This window comes from Dryobates pubescens, chromosome 9 (genome assembly GCF_014839835.1).
Source record: "Dryobates pubescens isolate bDryPub1 chromosome 9, bDryPub1.pri, whole genome shotgun sequence".
In the NCBI taxonomy this organism is placed as follows: domain Eukaryota; kingdom Metazoa; phylum Chordata; class Aves; order Piciformes; family Picidae; genus Dryobates; species Dryobates pubescens.
Window position 1 is genome coordinate 14,044,812 of NC_071620.1, and position 26,569 is coordinate 14,071,380.

The 26,569-nt window shown below is 42.6% G+C and overlaps 1 protein-coding gene across 16 annotated transcripts in view; it reads left to right on the forward strand.

The window, feature by feature from the left end:
• PTPRM (protein tyrosine phosphatase receptor type M) overlaps positions 1 to 26,569 on the forward strand; it is a 514,813-nt gene that overhangs the window by 177,604 nt on the left and 310,640 nt on the right. For all 16 annotated transcript variants that reach the window (XM_054164442.1, XM_009909925.2, XM_054164443.1 and 13 more), the window contains exons 6-7: positions 12,599 to 12,773; positions 23,008 to 23,301. In XM_054164442.1, coding sequence (XP_054020417.1) covers positions 12,599 to 12,773; positions 23,008 to 23,301 — 469 coding nt within the window. The remainder of the gene's footprint in view (positions 1 to 12,598; positions 12,774 to 23,007; positions 23,302 to 26,569) is intronic.

A 26,569-nucleotide genomic window follows, 5' to 3' on the forward strand; every position in this document is an offset into this window, starting at 1 on the left:
GGAGATATTTTTGCTGGGGCTCAGGTAAAAGAGAGTCAGGGTTTAGTGGTGTTAATGGGCCATGCAACAAGTTCACTAAGAGACCAATGGTCTCCTGTGGTCCAGTAAGAAGAATGTGGCCAGCAGGTTAAGGGAAGTTCTCCTTGCCCTTTACTCTGGCTTAGCAAGGCCACATTTGGCCTACTGTGTTCAGTTTTGGGCTCCACAGTTTAAGGGAGACAGGGAACTACTGGAGAGGTTCCATCAGAGGCTACAAAGATGCTGAGGGGACTGGAAATCTCTGTGAGGAGAAAAGGCTGAGAGACCTGGGGCTGGTTAGCCTGGAGAAGAGCAGCCTAAGAGAGGATCTTCTCAATGCTAATGAATATCTAAATATAATATCAGTATCAATATCCAAATAATATCAATATCAATATCAATATCTAAAGTGCTAGGGGTTAAGAGGTGGGTCTAGACTCTTTTCAGTGGTGCACAGTGAGAGGACAAGGGACAATGGACACAAGCTGTAATGCAGCAGGCTCCACTTAAGCCTTGTGCTCTAAACCCTTCACTAACTTCCTTACCTTTCTCTGGACATGCACCAGCACCTCAAAGTCCTTCTTGAAATGAGGGCCCCAAAACTGAACCCATTATTCAAGGTTCGACCTCACCGGCGCTGAGTACCAGGGTGACAATCGGTTTCCTGGTCCTGCTGGCCACACTATAGCTGATCCGAGCCAGGATACTGCTAACCTTCTTGGTCCCCACAGGGTGAGTGGGGGAGCTAGCTAGTACAGACCTAAGAGTAAAAATTTGCTGAAGGGATGGAAATAACAACAGGGTCTCAGGATGTCTGACAGCTGCAGTGAGAAGCAGCATCAGACTTACCAAAAGCAAGAGACTAATGGGTGCTCTCTGACAGAAGAGAAGAGAGTGGAATCTTTCATACCTGTGGTTTCTGCATGCAGAACATGTGCTACTTCATTTGCAGCCAAGAAACTCAGAACAGGAGCATTTTAATGACAACTCTACTCAAATCTATGTAAACAGTTTATTACCTGTTAATAAGGGATTTGGCTTTTCCTCTGGTCTTTCCTGACAGATGTCTGTCAGGGTATGTGGGGCATTTTTATGTATCTTCAGTAGTTATTTTCCGAAGGTGTGAAGAGTATGAAAGATTTTATTCCACTACATACAAACCCTGCATGCATTATTTATTATTTATTCAAAGGAAGAGATATAGTCCTGTGTCAGAGGGAGTTCTGGAAAGCAAATTGTTTTCCTTCCAAATACACAATCACACATAAATGAGAGGTATCAAAAACATCCTTCTGAGAACATGGAGCCAGTGCAATGACTCCTGGCAAATCAGGAAGATAAAATATATTTATAGGCTCTACAAATTGTTTGTGTGTGTGTCTGCATGTGCTTCCTTATGTAAATCTCACAAAGTATCCCAGGAGGTAAACTGCAATCCTGGGGTTTCAGAAGAATTTTTTGTTATGCTGCAAACTCTCCAAGGCTTTCACATAATTCCTGTTTTCATTGCTAAGTCTAGAAGCACTTGGGGAAGAAGCTGCTTCAACCAGTTTTGAGTTCTAAGCTAATGAAACAGTATTTTACCTGTTAAAACTAAATGGTAGAATCATAGAATTGTTTTGGCTGGGACAGACCTTCAAGATCATAAAGTCCAACTGTTATCTAACTCTACCATGTCTGGTGCTAAAGCATGTCCCTCAGCACCACCTCTACATGGTTTTCTCCAGGGATGAAGATTGATCTCCCTCCCTGGGGAGCCTATTTCAGTGTTTGAGAACCTTTTCGGTGAAGAAGTTTCTCCTACCTAAAGCTCCCTTGGTGCAACTTCAGGACATTTCCTCTTGTCCTGTTACCAATTACTTGGGAGAACAGACCAAAACTCACCTCACCCCAACATTTCAGGGAGTTGCAGAGAGCCAGACAGTCTCCCCACAGTCTCCTTTTCTCCAGGCTAAACAATCCTAGTTCCCTCAGCCGCTCCTCAGAAGACTCTCTCCATCCCCTTCACCAAATTTGTACACATGTAACAAGTTAGTAACATGAACATCTGTAAACAACGGGAATTGTACAAGGGGACAGGCCTGCAAAAGATGCTTTTTTGGTTATTAAAATAAACAGTTTAGGTTAGCAATCAATGCCTTTGGGTACTACAGGAGTGCAGGAGATCATTCTTCTGTTCATAAATAGTTCAGTCTTCCAAGACTGATCAGACCATCGTGTGCATAGATATCATCTTGAGTCCGTTGACTTCAGAAGAACTTTGATGACATCAATCAACTAAGATTTTGCCAGGACTACACATGTTCTAAGGTGTGTGCATCCTGATGTGGATCCTGTGTGTCCCTCTGGATGTCCAAGTCCCTCTTTCTGCTAGAGCTTCCTGCTTGGGTTTCTTCTCACCTTGCTGTTCTTCCTTCTCTGATCTTAAGGACTGTCTTCCTGTTTGATGTGAGTGTTGAACCTTTGCTGGGGTGAATATAAGTTTCTATACTTTGTGTTGACATTGAGATCAGTTTTGCTGTTTCATTGAATTTGTTTTCATCTCAACATGTGGATCTTGTCTCCTCTTTCCTTTCCCCCTTCTCATCGGGGAAGGTCATTGGGTGCTAGAGCTTAGCTCCAGATACAGGCTAAGGTTAGACAGGGTGCAAAGTGAAATACAAGAAATTCCACAGGGCACAAGCTGAAATGCAAGAAATTTCACTTAAACATAAGAATAAAAAGATAATTTACAGTGTTCAAACACTGGAGCAGGTTGTTTGGAGAGGATAGGAAGTCTCCACCCTTAGAGGTACCAAAATTGTAGCCGGATGCAGTCAAGAGCAGCTTGCTGTAGATGACTGCTTTGAGCTAGGGTCTGGGACTATGTGAAATCCTTTCCAAGCACAGTGACTTTGTGGTCCTGAGATATTTATAAATCACTGTTCTCATCTGTTGCATTTATCAGCTTCACTGGTAAGGACATAACAAAACAGAATTTCTCCTCCTTCCCTATCTACCCCATACATAATTCTCATTTGATGAAGAGAAGTTGTTCTGGGATTACCTTTATCATTCTAACCTTGTTGATATTCTGGTCTCAATTTGAAAGTGAAGCAACCCAAATTGTGTTCTCTTTTCAAGAAACCCAATGTGATGTGTTTAATCTTCCAGTTATACTGAAGCATTAAATAATACATGATGATTACCAAACTGGAGGTAATGGAGCAGCTGACCTGTGCCACAGGTGGCTGATTAAACTCAGATTGCTTTTCAAGAGTTTGTTAGATATGCTGTTCCTGGACCCAGAAGACTGCCTTGATATGAAGCACAGTTCAGCAACATCAAAATCACTTAGGGACACATATGAGTTAAGTAATTGGTGAAGTAAATTCAATCAGCTTTCAGTGCTATGCTCTTGGACTTTTGGGAGAAAGAAAGTGACCTTTACAGTGAATACTGTGCTTAAAAATGTACCACCTTACTACTGGGAGGTATCATCTTCAAATTGGAGTTTAACAGAGGTTTCGGGTTTTTTTAAAGACCAAGGGCTGTTGAAGCTGTTTTGAGGAAAGCAGAGTCAAAGTAAAAATTAGATTAATTGAAACCCAAAGACAAGGTGTTGGAAAGAAACAGGGAGGTGTTTTGGTGATGGCAGCTGTTAGACTACATGACCGATTCAGTAGCCAAACCCTGTGAGGAGAGGCTGAAGGAACAGGGGTTGCTTAGCCTGGAGAAGAGAAGGCTCAAGGGAGACCTTATTGCTCTCTACAACTACCTGAAAGGAGGTTGTGGACAGGTGGGGGCTGGTCTCTTCTCCCAGTCAACCAGCACCAGAACAAGAGGACACAGTCTCAGGCTGCACAGGGGAGGTTTAGGCTGGATGTTAGGAAGAAGTTCTTCATAGAGAGAGAGAGATTGCCCATTGGAACGGGCTGCCCAGGGAGGTGGTGGAGTTGCCATCACTGGAGGTGTTTAGGAGGAGACTTAATAGGGTGCTTGGTGCCATGGTTTAGTTGATTACATAAAGTTGGATGATAGGTTGGACACAATGATCTCGAAGGTCTCTTCCAACCTGGTCTGGTCTGGTCTATTTTATTCTATTCTATTCTATTCTAACAAGAGAACACAGTCTCAAGCTGCGCCAGGAGAAGTTTAGGCTGGATGTTAGGAAGAAGTTCTTCACAGAAAGAGTGATTTGCCATTGGAATGGGCTGCCCAGGGAGGTGGTGGAGTCACCATCACTGGAGGTGTTTAGGAAGAGACTGGATGGGGTGCTTGGTGCCATGGTTTAGTTGATTAGAGAGTGTTGGATGATAGGTTGGACTTCATGATCTCTAAGGTCTTTTCCAACCTGGTTAATTCTATTCTATTCTATTCTATTCTATTCTATTCTATTCTATTCTATTCTATTCTATTCTATTCTATTCTATTCTTCAATGAAGAGAAGGTAGGAGATGAGCACACTGATTTTCAACTCTCCCGTTACTTATATAGAAAAGTGAGACAAATGCCTGCATCAGTGTACTTTGCATTGTGTGTATGGATGGAAATTATGCTAATAATTATAAAATTATTTGGGTTGTAAGGGACCTTTGAAGATCACCTAGTCCCTGTTGACTGTGGAGGGGGTTGACATCTTCATCTCGATTAGGTTGCTCAGAGCCTTGTCCATTTGACCTGGAATGTTTCCAGGGATGGGACTTCTACCACTTTCTGGGCACCCTGGGCCAGAGTCTCACCACCCCAATGTGAAAAATGTCTTCCTTCTATCTAGCCTAAATCTCCCTCTTTTAGATTAAAATCATCACCCCTTGTCCTGTTGCTACAGGTGTCTCTGAAAAGGTTGTCCCCCTCCTTCTGACAGGCTTCTTTTAAGTACTGGAAGTCTGCAAGTTCTCCCCAGAGCCTTCTCTTCTGCAGGGCTGACAACCCCAACTCTCTCATCCTGTTCTTACAGCAGTAATCAGCCCTCAGTTCATTTTTGTGGCCTTCTCTTGCTCTACTCCAATAGGTCCATGCCTCTCCTGTGCTGAGGACTTCAAAGCTGGACTCAGGGCTGCAGATGTAGTCTCACCAGAGCTGAGCAGAGGGGCAGAATCCCCTCCCTCCACCTGCTGCCCACACTGCTGGGGATGCAGTCCAGGAGATGGCCAGCTCTGGGTTGTGAGCACACTGCTGGCTTAAGTTCAATTTTTTACCCACAAGCACCCCCAAGTCTTTTTCTGTAGGGCTGCTCTCAAGCCCTTCCTACCACAGCCTGAATTGATACTGGGGGCTCCCCCAGCCCTGGTGCAGGATCTTACACTTGGCCTTACAGAACCTCATGAGATTCACATGAGCCCACTTCTCCAGCTTGTCCAGGTCCCTCCTGGGACTGACTCCAGAACACACAATAAATTTTTTGTTTGCTTTCTGTATGTTTAATTGTGTCTTCCAGTAGTTGTTACTGCATAATATTTGATAACATCACTATTTGATGTGTAACTTTAGTAATCTTTTATGATATTACCTGGCAGCTCTGGGCTGCATTTGGGCTTAGTCATCCTGAAGAGATGATGTGATTTGAAGAAAAGGCTCAGTTACCTATCACACAAATACTGAAAGCTGAAATCTTCCTTGAAAGGTGAAATAACAACATTTTGCTTGAATGCCCGTGAGTTACACATGCTGAGTGCAATTCCAATAGTAATTCCAAACAGGACAATAATAATCTTTTTTTTCCATCATGGCTACATCACTCAAATGAAATACACTTGTTAATGTAGAAAGATGGAATAAAAACAGGCTAATCACAGGATCTGTGGTGCTTCTAATCTAGACTGACAAACAGTTGTTTGGGTTATGAAAGCAAGTCTAGAAATCCAGAGGCAGAGCTGACTGTCTTCATTACTGGGATCCATACTCTGCAAAGCAATTTAGTTGAGGTATTAATTACTATCTGATTTGGATTTTAGACATCTTTTAAACAAAATTACTTCTGGTGCTGCTGATGTTATTTGAGATCACTCTGGTGTGACTCTAATCACTGTTTTATAATTGTATATATTTGAATGTGTGATAACAGAACTTTCCTGTGTTCAGTTTGGGGCTTCTCATTACAAGAATGAGACTGAATTGCTGGAGCATGTTCAGAAGGGCAACAAAGCTGGTGACAGGTCTGGAGAGCAGGTCTTACGAAGAGCAGCTGAGAGAACTGGGCTTGTTTAGTCTGGAGAAGAGGAGACTGGGGAGAGACCTCATTGCTCTCTACAACTCCCTGAAAGGAGGTTGGAGTGAGGTGGTGGTCAATCTGTTCTCCCTAGTATCAAGTGATAGAAGGAGAGGAAATGGTCTCAAGTTACTCATAAGAGATTTAGGTTGGATATTAGGAAAATTTTGTTCATTGAAAGAGTGGTCAGGAATTGGAATAGATAGCCCAGGGAACTGGTGGAGTCACTGTTCTGGAAGGAGTTCAAGAAATGTGTGGACATGCCACTTAGGGGCACGGTTTCATGGCCGTGGTGGTCTTAGGCTGAAGGCTGGACTCAATCTTTGAGGTCTTTTCCAACTGAAACATTTCTATAATTCCGTATGAAAAGCTGCTTCATCTACCTGTTGGGCAAAAGTAGATGAAAGAAGCCTTGAGAGTGATTGATGCAGTAGTAGTGCTGGATATGTTATCATTCCAGAACTCCATTCTCTTGGAATTACTTCTGTGGTTGTACTAAAAGTATTTCTGAAAGGTTTAATATATATCTTATTGCTGCTAAATTGCCACTCATTGAGAAGACTTGGAGTGTAGTTCATTGCCTAAAATAGACTCTAAGTTTAATTTAAATAAGCATCAACCTATTTCTTTTCAGTCTAGCTTGCCTAAAAAGGAAAAATAATGTGCTTTTTAAAGTGCTTAAAGCTGTCTCTGTATTCATTTAATATGCTGGTGCTAGGAATATGGATTTTTCACGCCGAGTATATCTCGAGGTTAAATTAAGACTATTCTTTTTATATCCCTATACATTAAATAAGATGTTGGTTAATAGAAAATTTATTCTTACAACTGACTTCCCAGCTATCTATTTTCATTAGCTGCATTAAATAGCTTGTTACAGTATGTGTATTTATGTTGTTCCAGAAGCTTTCCCTGAACACTTGAAAACACGAGGGTTGCTCAGCAGCCAGTGGAATCTGTTATTTGCATTTTTTTATCTCGGCATCTTTCAGGCTTTGTTTTATGATTGGAATTCTTCTGCTCTAGGAAAGATGGATGGCTCTGCCCTGGTAACATGGCCATTGTAGTCCAAGCAGGTCTGACGTGTCCAAGCAGTGTCCCTGGCTGTGCTGTGTTAATGTCTGGAATTGATCATCTTAAAGACCTCTTCCAGCCAAAACAATTCTGTAATTTTAGGATTCTCTAGCACTAAATGACTGTAGCAGATTCCCTTTTTCAAGGGGTTATGTGTCCTGTTTGCACAGTTGCAGAATCACACTATCACAGAATGGTGGGCATTGGAAGGGACCTCTGAAAATCATCTAGTCCAAACCCCTGCTAAAGCAGGGTCACCCACAGCAGGTTGCACAGGATCACAAAGTCCAGGTGGATTTGGAATCTCTCCAGAGAAGGAGACTTCACCACCTCTCTTGGGAGCCTGCTACATCACTCTCATAGGAAAGTAGTTTCTCCTCATGTTCAAGTAGAACTTCCTGTGTTACATTTTGTGCCCATTGCCCCTTGTACTGTCACTGGGAACTGATGCTGAGGGGACTGGAACATCTGTGATGAGTACAGACTGAGAGACCAGGGACTATTTAGTCTGGGGAAGAGCAGACTGAGAGGAGTTTTTTTGATGCTGATTAATAACTAAAGGTTGGGAGTCAAGACGATGGGGACAGACGCTTTTCAGTGGTGCCAGTGACAGGACTAGAGGTTATGAGCACAAACTGGAACAAAGACTGGACCCAGTACTTACCTTCAGGCTAGATGTTAGGAAAAAGTTCTATACAGAAAGAGTGATTGCACATTGTAATGGGCTGCCTGGGGAGGTGGTGGAGTCGCCATCACTGGAGGTTTTCAGGAGAAGACTTGATGGGGTGCTTGATGCTGTGGGTTAGTTGTTTGGGTGGTGTTGGATTGGTTTATGGGTTGGACGCAATGATCTTGAAGGTCTCTTCCAACCTGGTTTATTCTATGTATTCTATGTATTCAGAGGAACACCACCAGCTACAGGCCTGGTATTTGAGCAGTTCCCTTTGTTCACTCCTGGCAGTTTATATAACAGCCCATACTGGATTGTTCAGGATTTCTACTGGACATTGGGATGAATGAGGGGAACCAATCTGGGAGAAGACCATCTTCTGTGTAGGGCCATTGACAAGTGTCCTTGCATCATATCTTTTCATGGTCTTCTCTCTTCGTGGGCTGCAAGTTAAGGAAGAAATTCTACTGCTTTGTGACATTGCTTAAGAATCCCTTCATCTCCTCTCTTTAACAGCCTGCTGTCACCTTTCATAGAATCATCATAGAATCATAGAATCAATAAGGCTGGTAGAGACCTCAAAAATCATCAAGTCCAACATGTCACCCAAGACCTCATGACTACTAAACTATGGCACCAAGTGCCACATCCAGTCCCCTCTTGAACACCTCCAGGGATGGTGACTCCACCGCCTCCCTGAGCAGCACATTCCAATGACTAACAACTCTCTCAGAGAAGAACTTTCTCCTCACCTCGAGCCTAAACTTCCCCTGGTGCAGCTTGAGACTGTGTCCTCTTGTTCTGCTGCTGGCTGCCTGGGAGAAGAGACCAACCCCCTCCTGGCTACAGCCTCCCTTCAGGTAGTTGTAGAGAGCAATGAGGTATCCCCTGAGCCTCCTCTTCTCCAGGCTTAACAACCCCAGCTCCCTCAGCCTCTCCTCATAGGGCTTGTGCTTGAGCCCTCTCCCCAGCCTTGTTGTCCTACTCTGGACACGTTCAAGAGTCTCAGTGTCCTTCTTAAATTGAGGGGCCCAGAACTGGACACAGTACTCAAGGTGGCTTTGTTGGCTATAAACAAAAAGAAATAGTTCTAAAAATATTTACATGGTTCTTCTAGTTGTTTCCTAATGGTAAAATTCAGGATAGAGGTGTCCTGCATGGAAAGGTGGATGTATCCTGCAGTCTGGAGTGCAGACAGGCTTCTTCACACTCTAAATGAGCTGAGCTAGTTTAGGCATTGAAATTAATCAGCCTGTGGCAGCATGTTGTTCCCTAGAGAAGAACTTACCCTAGTTCTTAGCAAGATAAAACAGCCTGTGTAAAGTTTCCTCATGTTGTGACAAGGAAAAAGGAAAAACTACCATGGGTGGATGGAATGTAAGCCTGAGGTTAGGCCATGAGCAGTCCTGAAAGAGTCTGAAAGCTGCAGAAACATACTATAAAACCAGGTGAGTTGTAACTGGTCAGTAGCTCTGGCAATCAGGGTTGATCAGTTATGGTCTTAGGTAAAGAATAACGTTCCTTTTAAAATCATTGCTACCCTGACATCCTGGTCTGAGATAGAGCAGAAGTAATTCTGCTCAGGGATTTGACTTCTCTGCTCAGTGTCAGCACATTCTGAAGTTCAGGGCAGGTTTGCACAGCCAATGGCTGCTCCTAGCAGTGAGAAGGCTGCTAGGGAGAGTTACCGCCAAGGCTAGGCTGCAGAAAGGCTCTGGTTTAGACTTGCTTCCATGCAGACCAAGGGTACTGCCACATCTTGTGCCCCACCCCGGGCTGCATGAAAGCAAGAGGTGGCACCTGCAGGAAGGAGCAGCCAGGACCACCCTCAAGTGACCAACAGGGAATTCCATCCCATAGGCATTACCTTCAGGATCAAGCTGAAGGGTCACCAGGATCAAGCCTCTTCTTCAATGGCCAGTGGCCCAGAAGGACTCCATCAGTTCTGCCTTTGATCCTGATCTGTGTGTTCCTGAATCCAGTTCCAGAATCCAGCTCCTGAATCTGGTTCCCATGTGCTCCTGAGTCCAGCATTGGGACTTCCCCAATGCCTGTCCCCAGCATCAGTGGTGGCAATGTTGATGTTAGGAGTTAGGCTGGTTACTGTTTTGTATCTCTCTGTCTCTATTTCACCAAATTGTTTTTATTTCAATCCCAGCTGGTTTACTTTCTTTCCTACCCCATCAGTCTCTCTCCCTTCTTCCCTTTGGGAAGGCAAAGGGGTTCATAGAGAGCCTCTGGCACTTGTTTGCTCACCAGCCCAGCCCTAACCCTTGACACCAGTTCTTGTTTCCTGCTTTCTGCAACCATTCCTGCTTGAAGGATCCTACAGTGACAAAACCAGTAAAAACAGGAGTTCTGAAATAGCAATTGGAAATATTTATTTCCAATTTTTGTTCTTGGTAACTGCTGTCAGAGAAGCCAGTTTAGCAGCAGCTCAGAACTGTAAGGATTTTAAGGAGCTGGCAATTACCTGAAGTAATTCTCAAGTGATAATTTAAGAGTAATTTTTTTAGACATGATAGTAGAATGTTCTTTGGAGATCTTAAAAGCATTTTTTCTTCTTTTAAATAAGGTGTACCTCACCCATGTTTATTTCCAAAGAGGAAGTAACTGTTACTGTGCATGAGAATGAGTATTAGTGTTATTGATGCTGGGTTTTGGGCATTAATGGCGTGATTAACTTTCCCTTGATTTTGTGATTTATGGATTAGTTTAATATCATGTGGCTGGTATTGGAAACTCTCTGCTTATAACTGGTATTTTAAGAGCACTTTCAGAACAGTGACAACCTAAGGGCATAAAATGAGGTCACTAATTCTCAGATGAGTCTTACATTGTGCTGGACAAGCCACAAACTCAAGGGCAGAAAAACAGACAGCACTATTTGTGTTGATGGTTTATAGAAGCTCAGCAGTGTACAATCCTTGCCCTGATTGCAAGTCCTGAAGTCAGGAAAACCTACTAAAATAACCAGTGCCAGGAAAATCTCCTAAAAATAACTATTATCTGGCCAGCAAGAACAGGGAAGTGATCCTCACCCTGTACTCAGCCCTGGTGAGGTCACACCTTAAGTATTGTGTTCAGTTTTGGACCCCTCACTGTAGGAAGGATATTGATGGGCTGGAGTGTGTCCAGAAAAGGGCACTGAGGCTCATAAGGGCCTGGAGCACATGGCCTGTGAGGAGTGTCTGAAGGAGCTGGGGTTGTTCAGTCTGGAGAAGAGGAGGCTGAGGGGAGACCTCATTGCTCTCTACAACTACCTGAAGGGAGGTTGGAGCGAGGAGGTGGCAGCCTCTTCTCCTTGATGACAAGCAACAGGACCAGAGGAAATGGTTTCAAGCTGCACTAGGGGAGGTTTAGGCTGGATATTATGAAATATTTCTTCACAGGGAGGTGTATAAAATATTGGAATGGTCTGCCCAGAGCAATGGTGGAGTCACCATCCCTAAGGGTGTTGAAGCAGAGTGTGGACATGGCGCTTATGGATGTGGTTTAGCGTTGACCCTTTAGTGCTGGGTCAAAGGTTGGACTGGATGATCTTCAAGGTCTCTTCCAACCAGACATATTCCATGATTCTGTGATTCTAGCTATGCCTTTCTGAAAAGGTAGTCTTCTGGGAAGTTCTGGTTGGGGTTCTCCAGTTTCTCTTGATGTTTTAATAATGGTTGTAGCCTTCAGTTTGAAATATGTTTCTGTGAAAAGTGTGTCTTTCTTGGCAGATGTGGAGACAAAGAGAAAGTGGAGACTGAGTATTCTGGTCTTCATGGTCCCTTAAAAGAAATAGCTGTAAATTAGAGAGAAGGAGGCTGAGGAGAGAGTTCATTTTGTGAAGCTACCAGAAAGGAGGTTGGAGCCAGGTGGGGGTTGGTCTCTTTAGTAAAAACTGATAGGATGTGAGGAAATGGCCTCAAGTTGCACCAGGGGAGGTTTAGTTTGGACATTGTAAGACACTTCTTCACTGAAAGGGTTCTCAAACACTGGAACTGGCTCTCCAGTGTGGTGGCTGAATCCTCATCCCTGAAGGTGTTTAAAAGATGCAGAGATGTGATGTTGAGGGATGTGGTTTAGCACCAGAGTTGGTAGAGTTGGATAAATGCTACACTTGCATAAAGCCAGCCAATTAAGTAAATCCTACATGCTCTTAAATCTTTCTATTAGTTCACAGAATCACAGAATCACCAAGGTTGGAAGAGACCTCAAGGATCATCAAGTCCAACCTGTCACCACAGACCTCATGACTAAACCATGGCACCAAGTGCCACGTCCAATCCCCTCTTGAACACCTCCAGGGATGGTGACTCCACCACCTCCCTGGGCAGCCCATTCCAATGGCTAACGACTCTTTCAGTGAAGAGCTTTCTCCTCACCTTGAGCCTAAACTATAAAGGGTTGAAAGCAGCTGTTCCAAATGGGTGGTCACCCACTGGTGATGAGTGGCTGAACTGTCAGTGAAGTCCCAGTGAAATCTCGCACAGCACAGGTGCCTGTAAAGTCACACACCGAATTCTGTTTCTACCTTCCCTCTTGAGGAAGTCCAGAGAAACAGAATTGATTCTCAGCATGGGTTTTGTTTCAGGGGTTTCTCTGTTTGTTTGGGATTTTTTTTGAGTATGACTAACAATAATTTTTTTTTCTTCTCCTAGGGCATTTATGTAAGGGATGCACCTTTGAAGGACATCAAAGTGCCCAACTTCCGCCGGTTTATAGCTTATTTTAGTGTGGTAAATGCCACGAAGAGGGACGCTGGCAACTATCGCTGCATGATTCGGACGGAAGGAGGAGTTGGTGTCTCCAACTATGCAGAGCTGATAGTCAAAGGTATTTCCACCAGAAAAAGCAATATTTGCATGCTCAGTGTATGGAATGAGGACCTGCAGTTGCTAATTCAGTAAGACTGTCACCCACGGCCTGTTTAAGTCAATAAGAGGTTCAATAAATGGACTTTCTTTGTGTAAATCTTAGCAGTCTGTCCAGCTGTAACAAGGGATTGAGAGAAGCAGCCAGGGCTAATGAACTAGTTATTTGTTGATTGCTGTTTTCAATATTTCCTCCAATTGCAGTCTTTAGAATTAGATCATAGAATGGTTTAGGTTGGAAGGGACCTGAAAGATTATCTAGTTCTAACCCCCTTGCCATGGGCAGGGACACCTTCCACTAGACCAGGTTGCTCAAGGCAACCAACCTGGCCTTGAACACCACCAAGGAGGGGTTATGCATGACCCCCCTGGGCAACTTGTTCCAGTGTCTCACCACCCTCATTATACTGAATTTCTTCCTAATATCCAGTTTAAGTCTCCCCATCTCACTTCAATCCATTCTCTCTTATACTGTTGCAACAAGCCCTTGTCAGGGCTGGAAATGGATGAAGTTGTTCTGCATCCTCTCTCTCTGAATTTGAATATGACCAGTGATGAAAAATTGAGGCAGCAGTGATTGCTGCAGATGTTTTAAAGATGTTTTGGTGGGTGTTTGTTTGTTTGTTTGTTTGCTTGTTTGTTTAAGGTATGAACTTAATGCTGGCAATTTACCTTCATAGTGGGGATTCTGTTCTAAAAATACATATTTACTGCAAAATATGTAAATGTAAGGAAAAGCTTCTTTACTGTTAGGGTGCTGGAGTCCTGGGTCAAGCTGCCCAGAGAGGTTGTGGATTCTCCTTCTCTGGAGAGGTTCCATACCCACCTGGACATTGTGATCTTGGAAAACCTGCTGTGGGTGACCTTGCTTTAGCAGGGAGATTGCACTAGATGCCCAAGGAGGTTGCAGCTAACTAGGAGGAGGTTGCAGCTAACCAGCGTATGAAGATAAGACTGAAGAAATAGCTGTATGAAAATTCAGATCATAAAATGGTGGGGGTTGGAAGGAAACTCTTTGGATCATCTAGTCCAACCCTCCTGTTGAAGCAAGGTCACCTAGAGCAGGTTGAATGAGCAGATGAGGAAAGAAAGAAATAGGGTGGATGAGATAAGGCATGGTGGAAAAAGATGAGGTTATTTCAGTCCAAGCACAAAAAGGAAATAAAAGATACCCCAAAATGGAGACCTAGCAAATTCAGAAAAGAAAATGTGGACTATGAGCCCCAAAGGGAGTGATGAAGCATCCTTCAGACCTAACACCACTGAAAATGAGCAAGAACAGTGTGTGCTTGAAGCAGTCTTGCAGCATCAGTGACAGGAGGTAAAGGAAGCTGAAGATTTTATGGGGTTTTGGTTTGGTTTTGCTTTTTTCCTCCTTTTCAATGTCTTTAATTCAGGGTGTTTAAATTTATTAGTGCTCCTTTGGCTGTGTGGTAGATGAAATTACAAAGTGTATCATTAAAGAATTTGTGCTTACCCAGGTTGTTCTTTGCACTGGGCACTGGGAACAAGTGGATAGCCTTGGGGTGTAATCCCATTAACTACTTGTAGAGTGGCAAAGTAATTATGGTAATCCCCATTGCCTCTACTGGAGCTTTTACAAGACCACCTGCAGGTCACTCCTTCTGACCTAAAAAAGCTCTTATTTTAAACATTGTGCTGTAAAACCTGGGATGACTATGCTGAAATAGCAGCATTAGTGGCTAATTAGTAAATAGCCTTTCTTCTTGATGGCTTATAATTAAGAAATTGCACTTTTTTTTTCCCAGCAGCTTCTCTGCAGCACTGGATAGTGAACATCAAAGATAGGGGGTGCCTTTCAATGCAGATATATATATAGATGGGTTTCTTATCCATTACCATCAGTAAATCAAGAAAAAAAATGCATTTACCCCTATGCTTTTGTACACTTGGGAATTACTGATGGCTTAATACTGCATGTAGAAACAGTTGCGTAATTATTCCCTGCTCTTTGTTGCAAACAATGAATCTAATTCTCTTCTCATTTACTCTTGTGTAAGTAAGCTGACTTAAGAAGAATTTCCCTGGAATTACATTGCAGGGATGACACTAAGAACTGGTTAGGCCACACCTTGAGTCCTGTGTCCAGTTCTGGGCCCCTCAGTTTAAGAAGGACATCGAGACACTTGAATGTGTCCAGAGAAGGGCAATGAGGCTGGGGAGAGGCCTTGAGCACAAGCCCTACAAAGAGAGGCTGAGGGAGCTGGGGTTGCTCAGCCTGAGGAAGAGGAGGCTCAGGGGAGACCTTATTGCTCCCTACAACTACCTGAAGGGAGGCTGTAGCCAGGAGGGGGTTGGTCTCTTCTCCCAGGCAACCAGCAGCAGAACAAGAGGACACAGTCTCATGCTGCACCAGGGGAAGTTTAGGCTTGAGGTGAGGAGAAAGTTGTTCACAAAGAGAGTCGTTAGCCATTAGAATGGGCTGCCCAGGGAGGTGGTGGAGTCACCATCCCTGGAGGTGTTCAAGAGGGGATTGGACGTGGCACTTGGTGCCATGGTTTAGTCATGGTCTTGGGTGACAGGTTGGACTTGATGACCTTTGAGGTCTCTTCCAACTTTGGTGATACTGTGATACTGTGACAGGAGAGTAAAAGTTTGGAAGTTAGAGGCAATCAGATCTTCACACTTGACGTGCTCTTGCATTCTGGTTACTGGAGTTGTAACTCTCAATTGCAAACAAAGTAAATCCTGTGTTAGAGTTGGGATTTATTCAAAATAGCTACGATTCTGTGGTTGTTTTTTCACTTGTTTGTGGTTTTGTTTGTTTTATTTTGTGTTTTTTTATTGATTTTGAGGTTTTGTGTTTGTTTGCTTGGGTGTTTTTTTTTTGGAGTTCTTCAGCCTGGAGAAAAGATTCCAGGGAGACCTTTCAGTACTTAAAGGAGCCTATAAGAAAGATGGGGACAATTTTTTTATCAGGCCTTGTTGTGACAGGACAAGGAGCAGTGCTTTTAAGCCTAAAGAGGGAGATTTAGACTAAAGAGAGTTTTTTTTTTACACTGAGAGTTGAGAACTAGCCAAGGTTGCCCAGAGAGGTAGTAGAATCCCATCCCTGTAACCATTCCAGGTCAGGCAATATGGGGTTCTGAACAACCCGATCTATTTGCAGATGTCCCTGCTGACTGCATGGTTCTTTAAAGGTCCTTTCCCACCCAAACTTGTCTACGATTCTGTTGTTGCTTTCGTGTTGGAATGTTTGCACACCTCCCTCCAACATTCCTTCTATTTCGTTGTAAACATAGTTTCACTAAATAGAAAGTTACTCTTAGGTAGATTCCAATCCCTCTCTTATGCAACCCTCTTTAAATTTTTTATTACTACTATGATGGTGCTGTGTGGCACTGGAGACCAAGTACCAGAACCTTTAAAATCAGCAGAAATGTTGTGAGCATCAGGTGTTCCAAACAAAACCTGCTATCATAGAATCATAGAATGGTTGGGGTTGGAAGGAATTTCCAAAGGTCATCTAGTCCAATGTCCTCTGCAGTAAGCAGGGACATCCCCAACTAGATCAGGTTGCCTGGAGCCCTACTTTGAATATCTTCAGGGATGGGGCCTCAACCACCTCCCTGGGCAACCTGTTCCAGTGTTCCACTGCCCTCATGGTGAAGAACTTGTTTCTAACATCCAATCTCTTCTCTAGTTTGAAGCCATAGCCCCTTGTCCTATCATTACAGGCCTTTGTAAACATCCTTTTTGTAGGCCCCCTTCAGGTACTGGAAGGCTGCTATTAGGTCTCCCCACAGTCTTCTCCAAGCTGAACAACCCCAACTCCCTCAACTTGTCCTCACAGTGGAGGTGTTGCAGCCCCCTGATCATTTTTGTGGCCCTCCTCTGGACCCATTCCTTCAGGTCCATGTCATTTCTGAGGGAATAGGGATGAAATCTTGATGGGAGATATGCAAAGAAATGCCTAGTGGTCATTTCCCCCCTTTCTCTCTCTCTCTTTTTTATTTTTTTTAAATCTTTTTTTGCTTGTACCTTCTTTACCTTATCTTCTTTACTTACCTGAGCAGATACTGCTTTAGCAAGGTTTAATCCATATGGAGAAGGCGGGGAGGGGGAAAGCAATTAAAGAGCTGTCAATTAATCCCATGTTATCTTATTAAAGAACTGTAAACATGAATATTGTCTAGTTAATGAGCAAAAAGCTTGTCAGTGAACAATTAGTCTGGCCTTAAACAAGAAGGAAAAAGGATTTTGTTGTTGTTGTTGTTGAGAACTTGTTTTTGTTATCTCATGTGATTCTTAGAGGGTGGTGAAATCAAGTATTGATGGCTCTATTTAAATCAAACCTGAAGGGGAGGTTTTCAATTTCCACAAGTGTTTGCTTTGATAGGCAACTGAAAAGACAAGTGCCTTGTCATTGTGTGTGCTCAGACTACACAGGATCCTCGTCTAAGTTTGTCAGGGAATTGGATTGAAATGTCACTACCTAATGGGAGACATGAAATTGGCCTTGTCAGATCTCCCACTTATAGAAAAAAAAACAACCAACCAACAACAAAACCCCCCAAAAACAAACCAAAAACCCCAACCAGCAGTTTGTGTCTAATAGGTGACGTTAAAGTAATCAAACATTGAGCAAAAGGAAAAATAGGAGGGTGGAATAATTACGTGTATTTGCTGAAGTAAATTAGGCTTCTGCATAGGATCCCCAAGTTGGATTTTCCTAACAGTGGGCAGATCCAACACAGATTAGATTTAGGAGAGCAGAATGAGCCTGTCTGAGCAGACATCAGATTATTGCAGAGTGCAGACTGCTTATTGAGTTCAAACAAGGTAAACCCAGGTGTCAAACTGGTTAAAAGGAGTTTTGTGTGGTTTTTAAGTTGAGGGCACAGCAAGGTAGCCATCTGTAACGTTGGCAGCTGAAATGTCTCCATCTTTCCAAATGGAAGATTTAAGACCGGGAGCAGAAACAAAGTGCTTCTATACCTCTAGAGAAAAGGATTCCTTCTGGAGGGCAAAATCATTTTGAGATCAAGACACAGAAAATATTAACAATCACTTCTCTGTGGCATCAGTTGTATTGTAGTATTGTTTTGGTTGGAAAAGACCTCTGAGATTGAGTCCAGCCATCAGCCTAACACTATCATGGCCATTAAACCATGCCCTGAAGTACCATGTCTACAGGTTTTAGAACACACATTTTGAAATCTCATCTGTAGATGAAATATACACAGGTACTTCACATCTGTTTTCTCTACCAACTGACATTCCCTGCTGGATCCATCAGTCTGTTCATATCTCAAGCTGCAACTGGGGAAGTTTAGGCTCAAGGTGAGGAGAAAGTTTTTCACTGAGAGAGTCATTAGCCATTGGAATGTGCTGCCCAGGGAGGTGGTGGAGTCACCATCCCTGGAGATGTTTATGAGGGGATTGGACATGGCACTTGGTGCCATGGTCTACTAGTCATGAGGTCTTGGGTGAGGTTGGACTTGATGATCTTTGAGGTCTTTTCCAACCTTGTTGATTCTGTTCTGTTCTGTTCTGTTCTGTTCTATTCTATTCTATTCTATTCTATTCTATTCTATTCTATTCTATTCTATTCTATTCTATTCTTTTCCCCAGACAGTGCTGCCGTTAGTACCTATTTTCATGGGTTATCTGACAATTCCTGTCATGAACTCCTGCTTCCAGGTGTTCATGTTTTGGTAAACTGACTTCAAGCTGATATTATCCTGTGTGGATGTGTGCCTCAACCTGCAGGCTTTGAGACGCCCTCCAGCCAAAGCACTTGAGATAGTTCAACCATCTTAGCAAGCTGTCTGCAGGAAGGCACTGAAGTCTCTGGGCTTCAAAGAAGGGACTTTTTTCTTCTTTTTTCCAGAAAAGCAACAGCTGTGTCATGAAACCTGGATTTCTGTTCCTTGGAAAATTTGTTTATGTAGAATCATTATGGTTGGAAGAGACCTTTGAGATTGTCAAGTTCAACCGTAACACAGTGCTGCCAGGTTCACCACTAACCGTGTCACGCAGCACCATGTCTATATGGCTTTAAATCCCTCCAGGAACTGGGATTCAGTCACTTCCTGGAAAGCCTGAAAAGGAAAATCACTGAATGGAACTGGTTCTGTTCTAGCTTAAACCACAACAGTGTTTAACTCTGGCTCTCATATTTATGAAGTGACTGGTTAAAACAGGTATCATATTTGTGATGAAATGTTCATTTTATGCAACCTCAGTCTCTGGTAAGATGACTACTATTAGTATTAAACTAAGTTACTAATAGATCTCAAAGGTCTTTTCCAACCTGGTTTATTCTATTCTATTCTATTCTATTCTATTCTATTCTATACATAGGCTTTGCTGAAATAATGCTGCTTATGTTAACCTTTTGCACTGTGGTCACAAAAGAATGAAAAATATGCCCTGAGGGCTCAAAAGACAATAAAATACTGCTTGTTTCAAGTGCTTGTAATATTTGCAATGACTTGGTGTAACCACTAACCTTAGTGACCTAACTCCTGAGTCCGCATTTTGAACGGCACTTCAACAGCCCTTTAGTAGTGTTTGAAACTGGAAAGTAATTAACTGTTCTTTCAGCATGGCTAAGTAAATGCCTCAGGATGCTCTATAAACGTTTCATTTCATGTCTTGGTTCACAAAACAGCCTAATGATTTAAATTGATGCTAAATCATTTTGAGTTGAGTCAGAACTGTTTTCAGCCGTGCTAGCACTGCACGAAGCCATAGTTTATATGCTTAAGGATTTCAGTATGTGTCTAACCAGGAGATCAGTTTGCCAATGTATTGTCACATAACAGCATTTTCCTTAGTGCTTTGAAAATATAAACAATGTTTGTTTGTCTCCTGGAATGCACCACAAAATACAAAGCTAATTTTATGTCTTTTCTAATCAGTAATGATTGTTATGAAATTAAACGCTGGAGAATTTCTTCAATATTGAGTCCAAACCTTAACCCAGCACTGCCAGAAACCATGTCCCTCAGCACCATATCTTTTAAATCCCTCCAGGGATGGCGACTCCACCACTTCCCCTGAGCAGCCTGTTTCAGGGATTCACCATTTTCCTAATATCTAATTTAAATCTCTCCTGGTGCAGTTTGGGGCTGTTACCTCTCATATGGTCATTTATCTTGGGAGAAGAGACCAGTTCTTACCTCACTACAATCTCCTTTCAGGGAGTTGGAGAGAGCAAGGTCTCCCCTCAGCCTCCTTTTCCCCAGTCTGCTCTTTACCAGACCTGTTTTCCAGACCATTCATCATCTTCATTTCCCTCTCTGGATGCATTCCAGCACCAAAGTGTACTTCTTGTAGCGAGGGCCCCAAAACTGAACATTTAAGGTGTGGCCTCACCAGTGCTGAGTACAGGGATACAGTCACTTCCCTGGTTTTGCTGGCCACACTATCCAAGCTAGGATGCTGTTGGCTACCTGGGCTCATGCTGGCTCATGTTCAGACAGCTGTTGTCCTGCATTCTCAGATAGAGATCTTTGGAGATATTTTGGATTGCTGCCTGCTGTAGCATGCTTTTCATGAGAACAAATTATCTTTGTGAAGCTGTCAAATAAATATACATATGCATTTTAACCTTGTGTTTGCTGCTTTATGATGTTGTATTGCAGCAGTTACAGATTGCACCAATGAGTATGATGTTGCAGTATTAATTAGAAACACTGTCTGAGGCGTTGCTAATCTGCAGTGTACTTAGTGCTCTGAGAGTTGAGTACTCTCTGTGTAAATTAAAAAAGGTAACTCAGTATAATTATGTGTTTGTTAAAACAGCAATTCTGCTATTTCTCAGGATGCATTAGTACTTATTTCCAGAGTTCCCATCTCCCTTGTGCTTCTTTCTTTTATGTTCTTTGACTTTGAAGTCCTTGAGAAAATGCTGAAATAGATAAATTCAACTCCTTTTCTGTTTGACTGCCCATATCTCAACAAATTGGGAAGTGGTTAGCAGAAGAGAATCTGAATCTGCAGCTTTGGGAAAGCAGGTGTTTGGTGTTCATTACGTATTCTGGGTAGCCTTAAGAAGATGGCAGTGTTTGCTGATAGATATGTTAAGAATATTGGATCAAACAGTGCCTTATTGCAGCGGCCTGGTTTCATTCTGCTTGAATATATTTAAGCAATGGGATGGTGAATTTTATGCAGATGTGAAGCATGAAAGAGCAGAGTAATTTCCTGGTTAATCAATAGGGGAAAAAATGAATTTGCTATTTACTTTTATAAAAGAGATGAAGTCTGCAATTTATTTCAGCAATCCAATTTAAAATGAGATGTCCAACAGGTAATAAATACAAGTGGGTTTAAAATTTTGCTCACTTTTGAAAATATTTGGAACCCAAATATCAGGACATCACACATACTTGCTCTGTGAGAGAGCACTGCTGCTCTGTGGTAGTTAGTGAAAATAAACCATTGTGTGAAACAAGAGCCAGACTCACTGTAAAGACTCAACAATTCCCCCAGCTCTCATTTAGAAGCTCTCTCTGTTTAACCAAGATATAAGACTTGAAGAAATACTACATTTATTCTGCTTACACAGTCTGGAAATGTGAAAGCTGAGTAGTACAGTCTGTGAGAAATGTAGAAGCTTTAGGTAAACCTTTCTGAAATGGTTGTCTAGCCCTGGAACAAGCAGCTCAGTGAAGTGATGGAGCCCCTATCTCTGGAAGAGTTAACAAAAATGTGTAGATGTGGCACTCAGAGGCATGGTTTAGTGGTGGATTTGGCAGTTCTTCATTACTGGTTAAACTTGATTATCTTGGAGGTCTTTTCCAAACAGGTAAAACTTACCCCCCATTTAGGCTCAAGGTGAGGAGAAAGTTCTTCCCTGAGAGAGTAATTTGTCATTGGAATGTGCTGCCCAGGGAGGTGGTGGAGTCACCATCCCTGGAGGTGTTCAAGAGGGGATTGGACGTGGCACTTGGTGCCATGGTCTAGTCATGAGGTCTGTGGTGACAGGTTGGACTCGAAGATCTTTGAGGTCTCTTCCAACCTTCGTGATACTGTGATACTGTGAAAATGATTTTCTGATTCCACAATATGAGTTAAATTCATTGTGTTTTCATGTAGGAATCGCTAAAGAAACACAGTATCAATTCTAACTCTAAAATGGTCACTTTGAGTAGGATTTAAATTGGAAGTTAAAATTTTATGTGCAATATCTAGCATATAGGTCAAAGGTCAGGGCTGGGCTGGCCACCAGATGAGTGACAGAGGCTCCCTGTGAACTCATCTGCCTTCCCAAAGGGCACAGAAAGGGAAGAAGGGAGAGAGGCTGATCAGTTGGAAAAGAAATTCAACCAGATGGAATGGAAATAAGAAAAATCCAATGAAACAGAGACAGAGATACAAAACAATATCCAACCTAATCCCTGACGGCAATGATGTCACCATTGTCACCACTGATCTCTTGGGCAGTCACTGGGGAAGTCCCAGAATAGATGCAGCAGCAGATGGGAATCAGATTCAGGAGCTCAGTCCTGGAACTGGATTCAGAAACACACAGATTAGGATCAAAGACAGAATGCACAGAGTCCTCTTGGGCCACTGGCCGCTGAAGAAGAAGCTTGACCCTGTTGACCCCTCAGCTTGGTCCAGAAGGTAATGTCTATGGGATGGAATCCCTTGTCTTGGTCACCTGTCCTGTATGTTTCTCCATGCAGGTGCCACCTCTGATTTCTTGCACCCCAAGGTGGAGCACAAGATGTAGCAGTGCCTGTGGTGTGCACAGGAGCAAATATAAGCTAGAGCCTTTCTGCAGCCCAGCCTTTGGCAGTAACTCTCCCCATCAGCCTTCACACTGCTAGAAGTAGCCCCTGGTTGTGCAAATCTGCCCTGAACTTCAGAATGTGCAGTCACTGAACAAAGACTGAGCTGAGAAGTCAGATCCCCGACCAGAATTGGTTCTGATCTAGCTCAAACCACGACAAATAGAATTCTAGTCATGCTTGGTTTGAAGTCATATAGTGCAAAACAAAACCATCATGTTAAAATCTCCAAGCGCATTAGCAGAAGGGTTTGTGTATTACAGTTTATTGGGAATAAGTTCATTGTTTCTGATGATTTCTTCACATCTATATTTTTATTCAGCCTTCACCTCTAATACAATACCAATCCCATTGGTTATTTGAATGTTATAGAAACAGAAAAAATGCCACTGTAATCACTGCTGCTTTTTACAACTTCTTGTCCTTCAGAGCCACCGGTTCCCATCGCCCCACCTCAGCTGTCCTCAGTCGGTGCAACTTACCTGTGGATCCAGTTGAATGCCAACTCCATCAATGGAGATGGACCCATCATTCAAAGGGAGGTTGAATATCGAACTTCAAGCGGCAGCTGGTATGACATCCAACCTGTGGACTCCACAAGCTATAAGATTGGACACCTGGATCCTGACACAGAGTATGAAATCAGTGTGTTGCTAACAAGACCAGGTGAAGGAGGAACTGGCTCTCCTGGCCCAGCTCTCAAAACAAGGACAAAATGTGCTGGTGAGTACTAAAAAAGAAATGTTGTAAGCATCTTTCTAGGGTTGGATATTCTCTTTCCATTGTAATCTGCAGGAATTTGGACTGAATGCTTTTAAGCTATCAGCTATGATGACCTTGAAACCAACCATTGGTGCCAGGGTAGGTTGTAGATGAAATCGTGCCTCTGAATGCCTTGAAGTGGCCAGTGTAGAGTGCTGGATAAACAATTTTTGCTCTCAGGTGTGCCCTGAGCTCTCTCCACTTCATTACATCCTTTTCTTGCCAGTGTGTGTTTAGGTTTCTGGTTAGTTCATTTTTTGGGGTTATGTTTTTCTTCACAAAAATGTTGTTTGCTTTGGATAGAGTTTCATCTTTCTACTTTTTTCAGTTGGGTATATCAAACTCGTGGTTAAAATGGAAAGAGATCCTGTGTGACAGCAAAAGGATGGAGTGTTACATCTCAATTAGCAGCTGAGATTTTCCTTTCCTGAGTGACTGAGAGAGTGCCTTTTCATTAAAATGAGCTAGTGTGATTTGTGATGCTGTGTAGCAGCCTTGGCTCCTGGTTTGGATGTTGTAATTAATAGTGCTGACCTATGATGGCAAAAAGACACAAAGTAAACATATTATTCCAAAGCAATTGTACAGTAATTTTCAGGAAGAGTGGCACTGATATTAATTTGGGATTCAGCTGCTCAGAAATAATAGAGTATACTGTGACCTGGAATATTTTTATATCGTTAATATTTCCCCTCCTAATATTTTGAATCTTCTTTCTGCTGCTGTGAAGTTGGTGGAAGATAGAAAGTGAGGAAATTAGACTAAGGGAATGGTATTAGCTTATTGATCCTAATCCTTTGAAGACTGATTTAGGTGTTATTTGTCCCTTTTAATGGTGTATTTCTATTGAATATGCAAGTAAAGGGTTTTTTTTGTTGAAGTCTCATGACAACTTAGCAGGGGCTAAGTGGTGTTTAAGTTAAACTGGTTGGTGTGGTGTGAAGCATAGGATGAAATAGTTACAGTAAGGATCCCTGTGTTGGTTTTGGAGATGCAACCTTGTACAAGTATTAGCTCTTAGGGTTGGGGTTTTTTCCTCCTTTCATTATGAAAAGATGTATTTAATGCAGAATGCCAAAAAGCACTACTGTGAAGTTTAAGTAATCACAGAACTGTAGAACCTTTTTTTGATTAGATCCTTAAGATCATTGAGTCCAGCCATTATCTAACTCTACTAAGTATTTAGTATTTGTAAGATGTTCTTTACTAGACTAAAATAACTTCAGCTTTGTCAAAAGTGAGGCATAACAATTCATTAGACCTCCCTTCAGGAGGGTTTCTGGGTCACTATGACCTTCACACCAGTACAAAATCATGGAATCATAAAATGGTTTGGGTTGGAATGGACCGAAAAGGTCATCTAGTTCCAACCTCTCTGCCATGGACAGGGACACCTTCCACTAGACCAATGGATATGTCTAGACATGGTCAGTACATTTGTAATACACAAATACTTCAGTTACTGTACAATTAAAGTATTTGTTTTCCTCATAATTTGATCATCTGCTTATATAGTTTAATAATGTAATATTGGACTGGGAGATAAGGTTGGGAGAGCTTACTGTGGTCTTTCAGTACTTACAGGAGGCCTGTTAGAAAGCTGGGGACAGACTTTTTATCAGGGCCTGCTGGGATAGAACAAGGGGTGATGATTTCCAACAAAGAGGGAGATTGAGACTAGATAAGAGGAAGAAACTGTTGAGAATTGGTAGAAGCCCCATCCCTGGAACTATTCCAGGTTAAGTTGTCTGGTTCCCTGAGCAGCCTGCTCTAGTTGCAGACGTCCCTGCTGACTGCAAAGGGGTTGGGCTAGATGACCTTCAAAGGAAACATTCTAAAAATCTATTCTAAAATAGAAGGGAAGAAGACAGTGGATTGAGATGGAGGCACCTTAATAAGTGAAGCAAGAGCTGCACTCACAAGCAAACCCAAGTAAGAAATACATTCGTTGTTTCCCATCAATAGGCAGATGATCAGTAGGCTATTCCTGGGAAGAAGGACTTTGGCACACAATGCTTACTTGAGAAGACAAACACCACAAGAGTGAGCATACCCATGGTTTACAAAGAGATTGTATGGTCTGGAATAGCCCTACAGTGAGGTGGAGTCAGCTGTCATAGAATCATAGAATTGTTAGGGTTGGTAGTGGCCTCAAGGATCATCTAGTTCCAACCCCCCTGCCATGGGCAGGAACCCCTCACACTAGATCAGTTTGCCCAGAGCCACATCCAGCCTGGCCTTAAAAACCTCCAAGTCCCTTCTTCATCCCTTTCATCCCCTTGTCCACCTCCAATTTGTTCACTGGAAGGATGAAAAGGGAAAAACAGAGCCTTGAGGCTGTGCAGGCACTGTTGAGCAACGTTAAAAACATCAGTGTGTCCTCAACCTTGGTTTAGTCACAAATCCCAACCACTGCACCATACAGGATGTTAACACCATCCCTGTTAAACCCACTAGAGAGAAATCCAAGGAGAAATCCATAGAGAAATCATAGAATTACAGAATTATTTTGCTTGGAAGACACCTTTAAGATCATTGAGTCTGACAATTAACCCAGCACTGCCAAGTTACCACTGAACCATGCCCCTCAGCACAAAATCTACCTGTTTTTTTAAACACCTCCAGGGATGGTGACTCCACCATTTTTCCAGGCAGCCTGTCCCAGGGCTTGGCAACCCTTTTGGGGTGAAACCCCAACATTTTTGACCAAGAAAACCACACAGGTTTTGGTCTTTTCAATGATATTCCATTTGAGTATTACACTGCGCAATCAGCCTCATAAACCACCGTGAACTGGAACTGTTTTATTACCCGATGTCTTGTAATACATCAGCATTATTTGTGTTTTCATTAAGCTAAACAGTAACCATCTCAAATTAAAAGCAGAAATGGTGGCTAACTGAAAAATTTAAACTGAATGATGATCTTAAATCTCTCTCTACAAATTGGCTTTTATTTTTGTTTGATGTAGCAGACGATCCTGCTTTGAAGGTGCAGTGGTTATTGGTTAAGTGTTAGCAAGTGACATGCTAATAACTGGCCCAAGGGCTTAAAAGGGATGCTGATAAACTAATGATGGTATAATTAAGCAGGGTGGAAGTAAAATAATGCCAGTCTCCAAAGCATGCCACGGAATTAATAAAAGAGGAATCTTTAAGAGTCATTGCACCTTTTTAATTACTGCCATAATTGTATGTTGCTTTCCAGTTCCCTTGGGGTCTAGCAAACC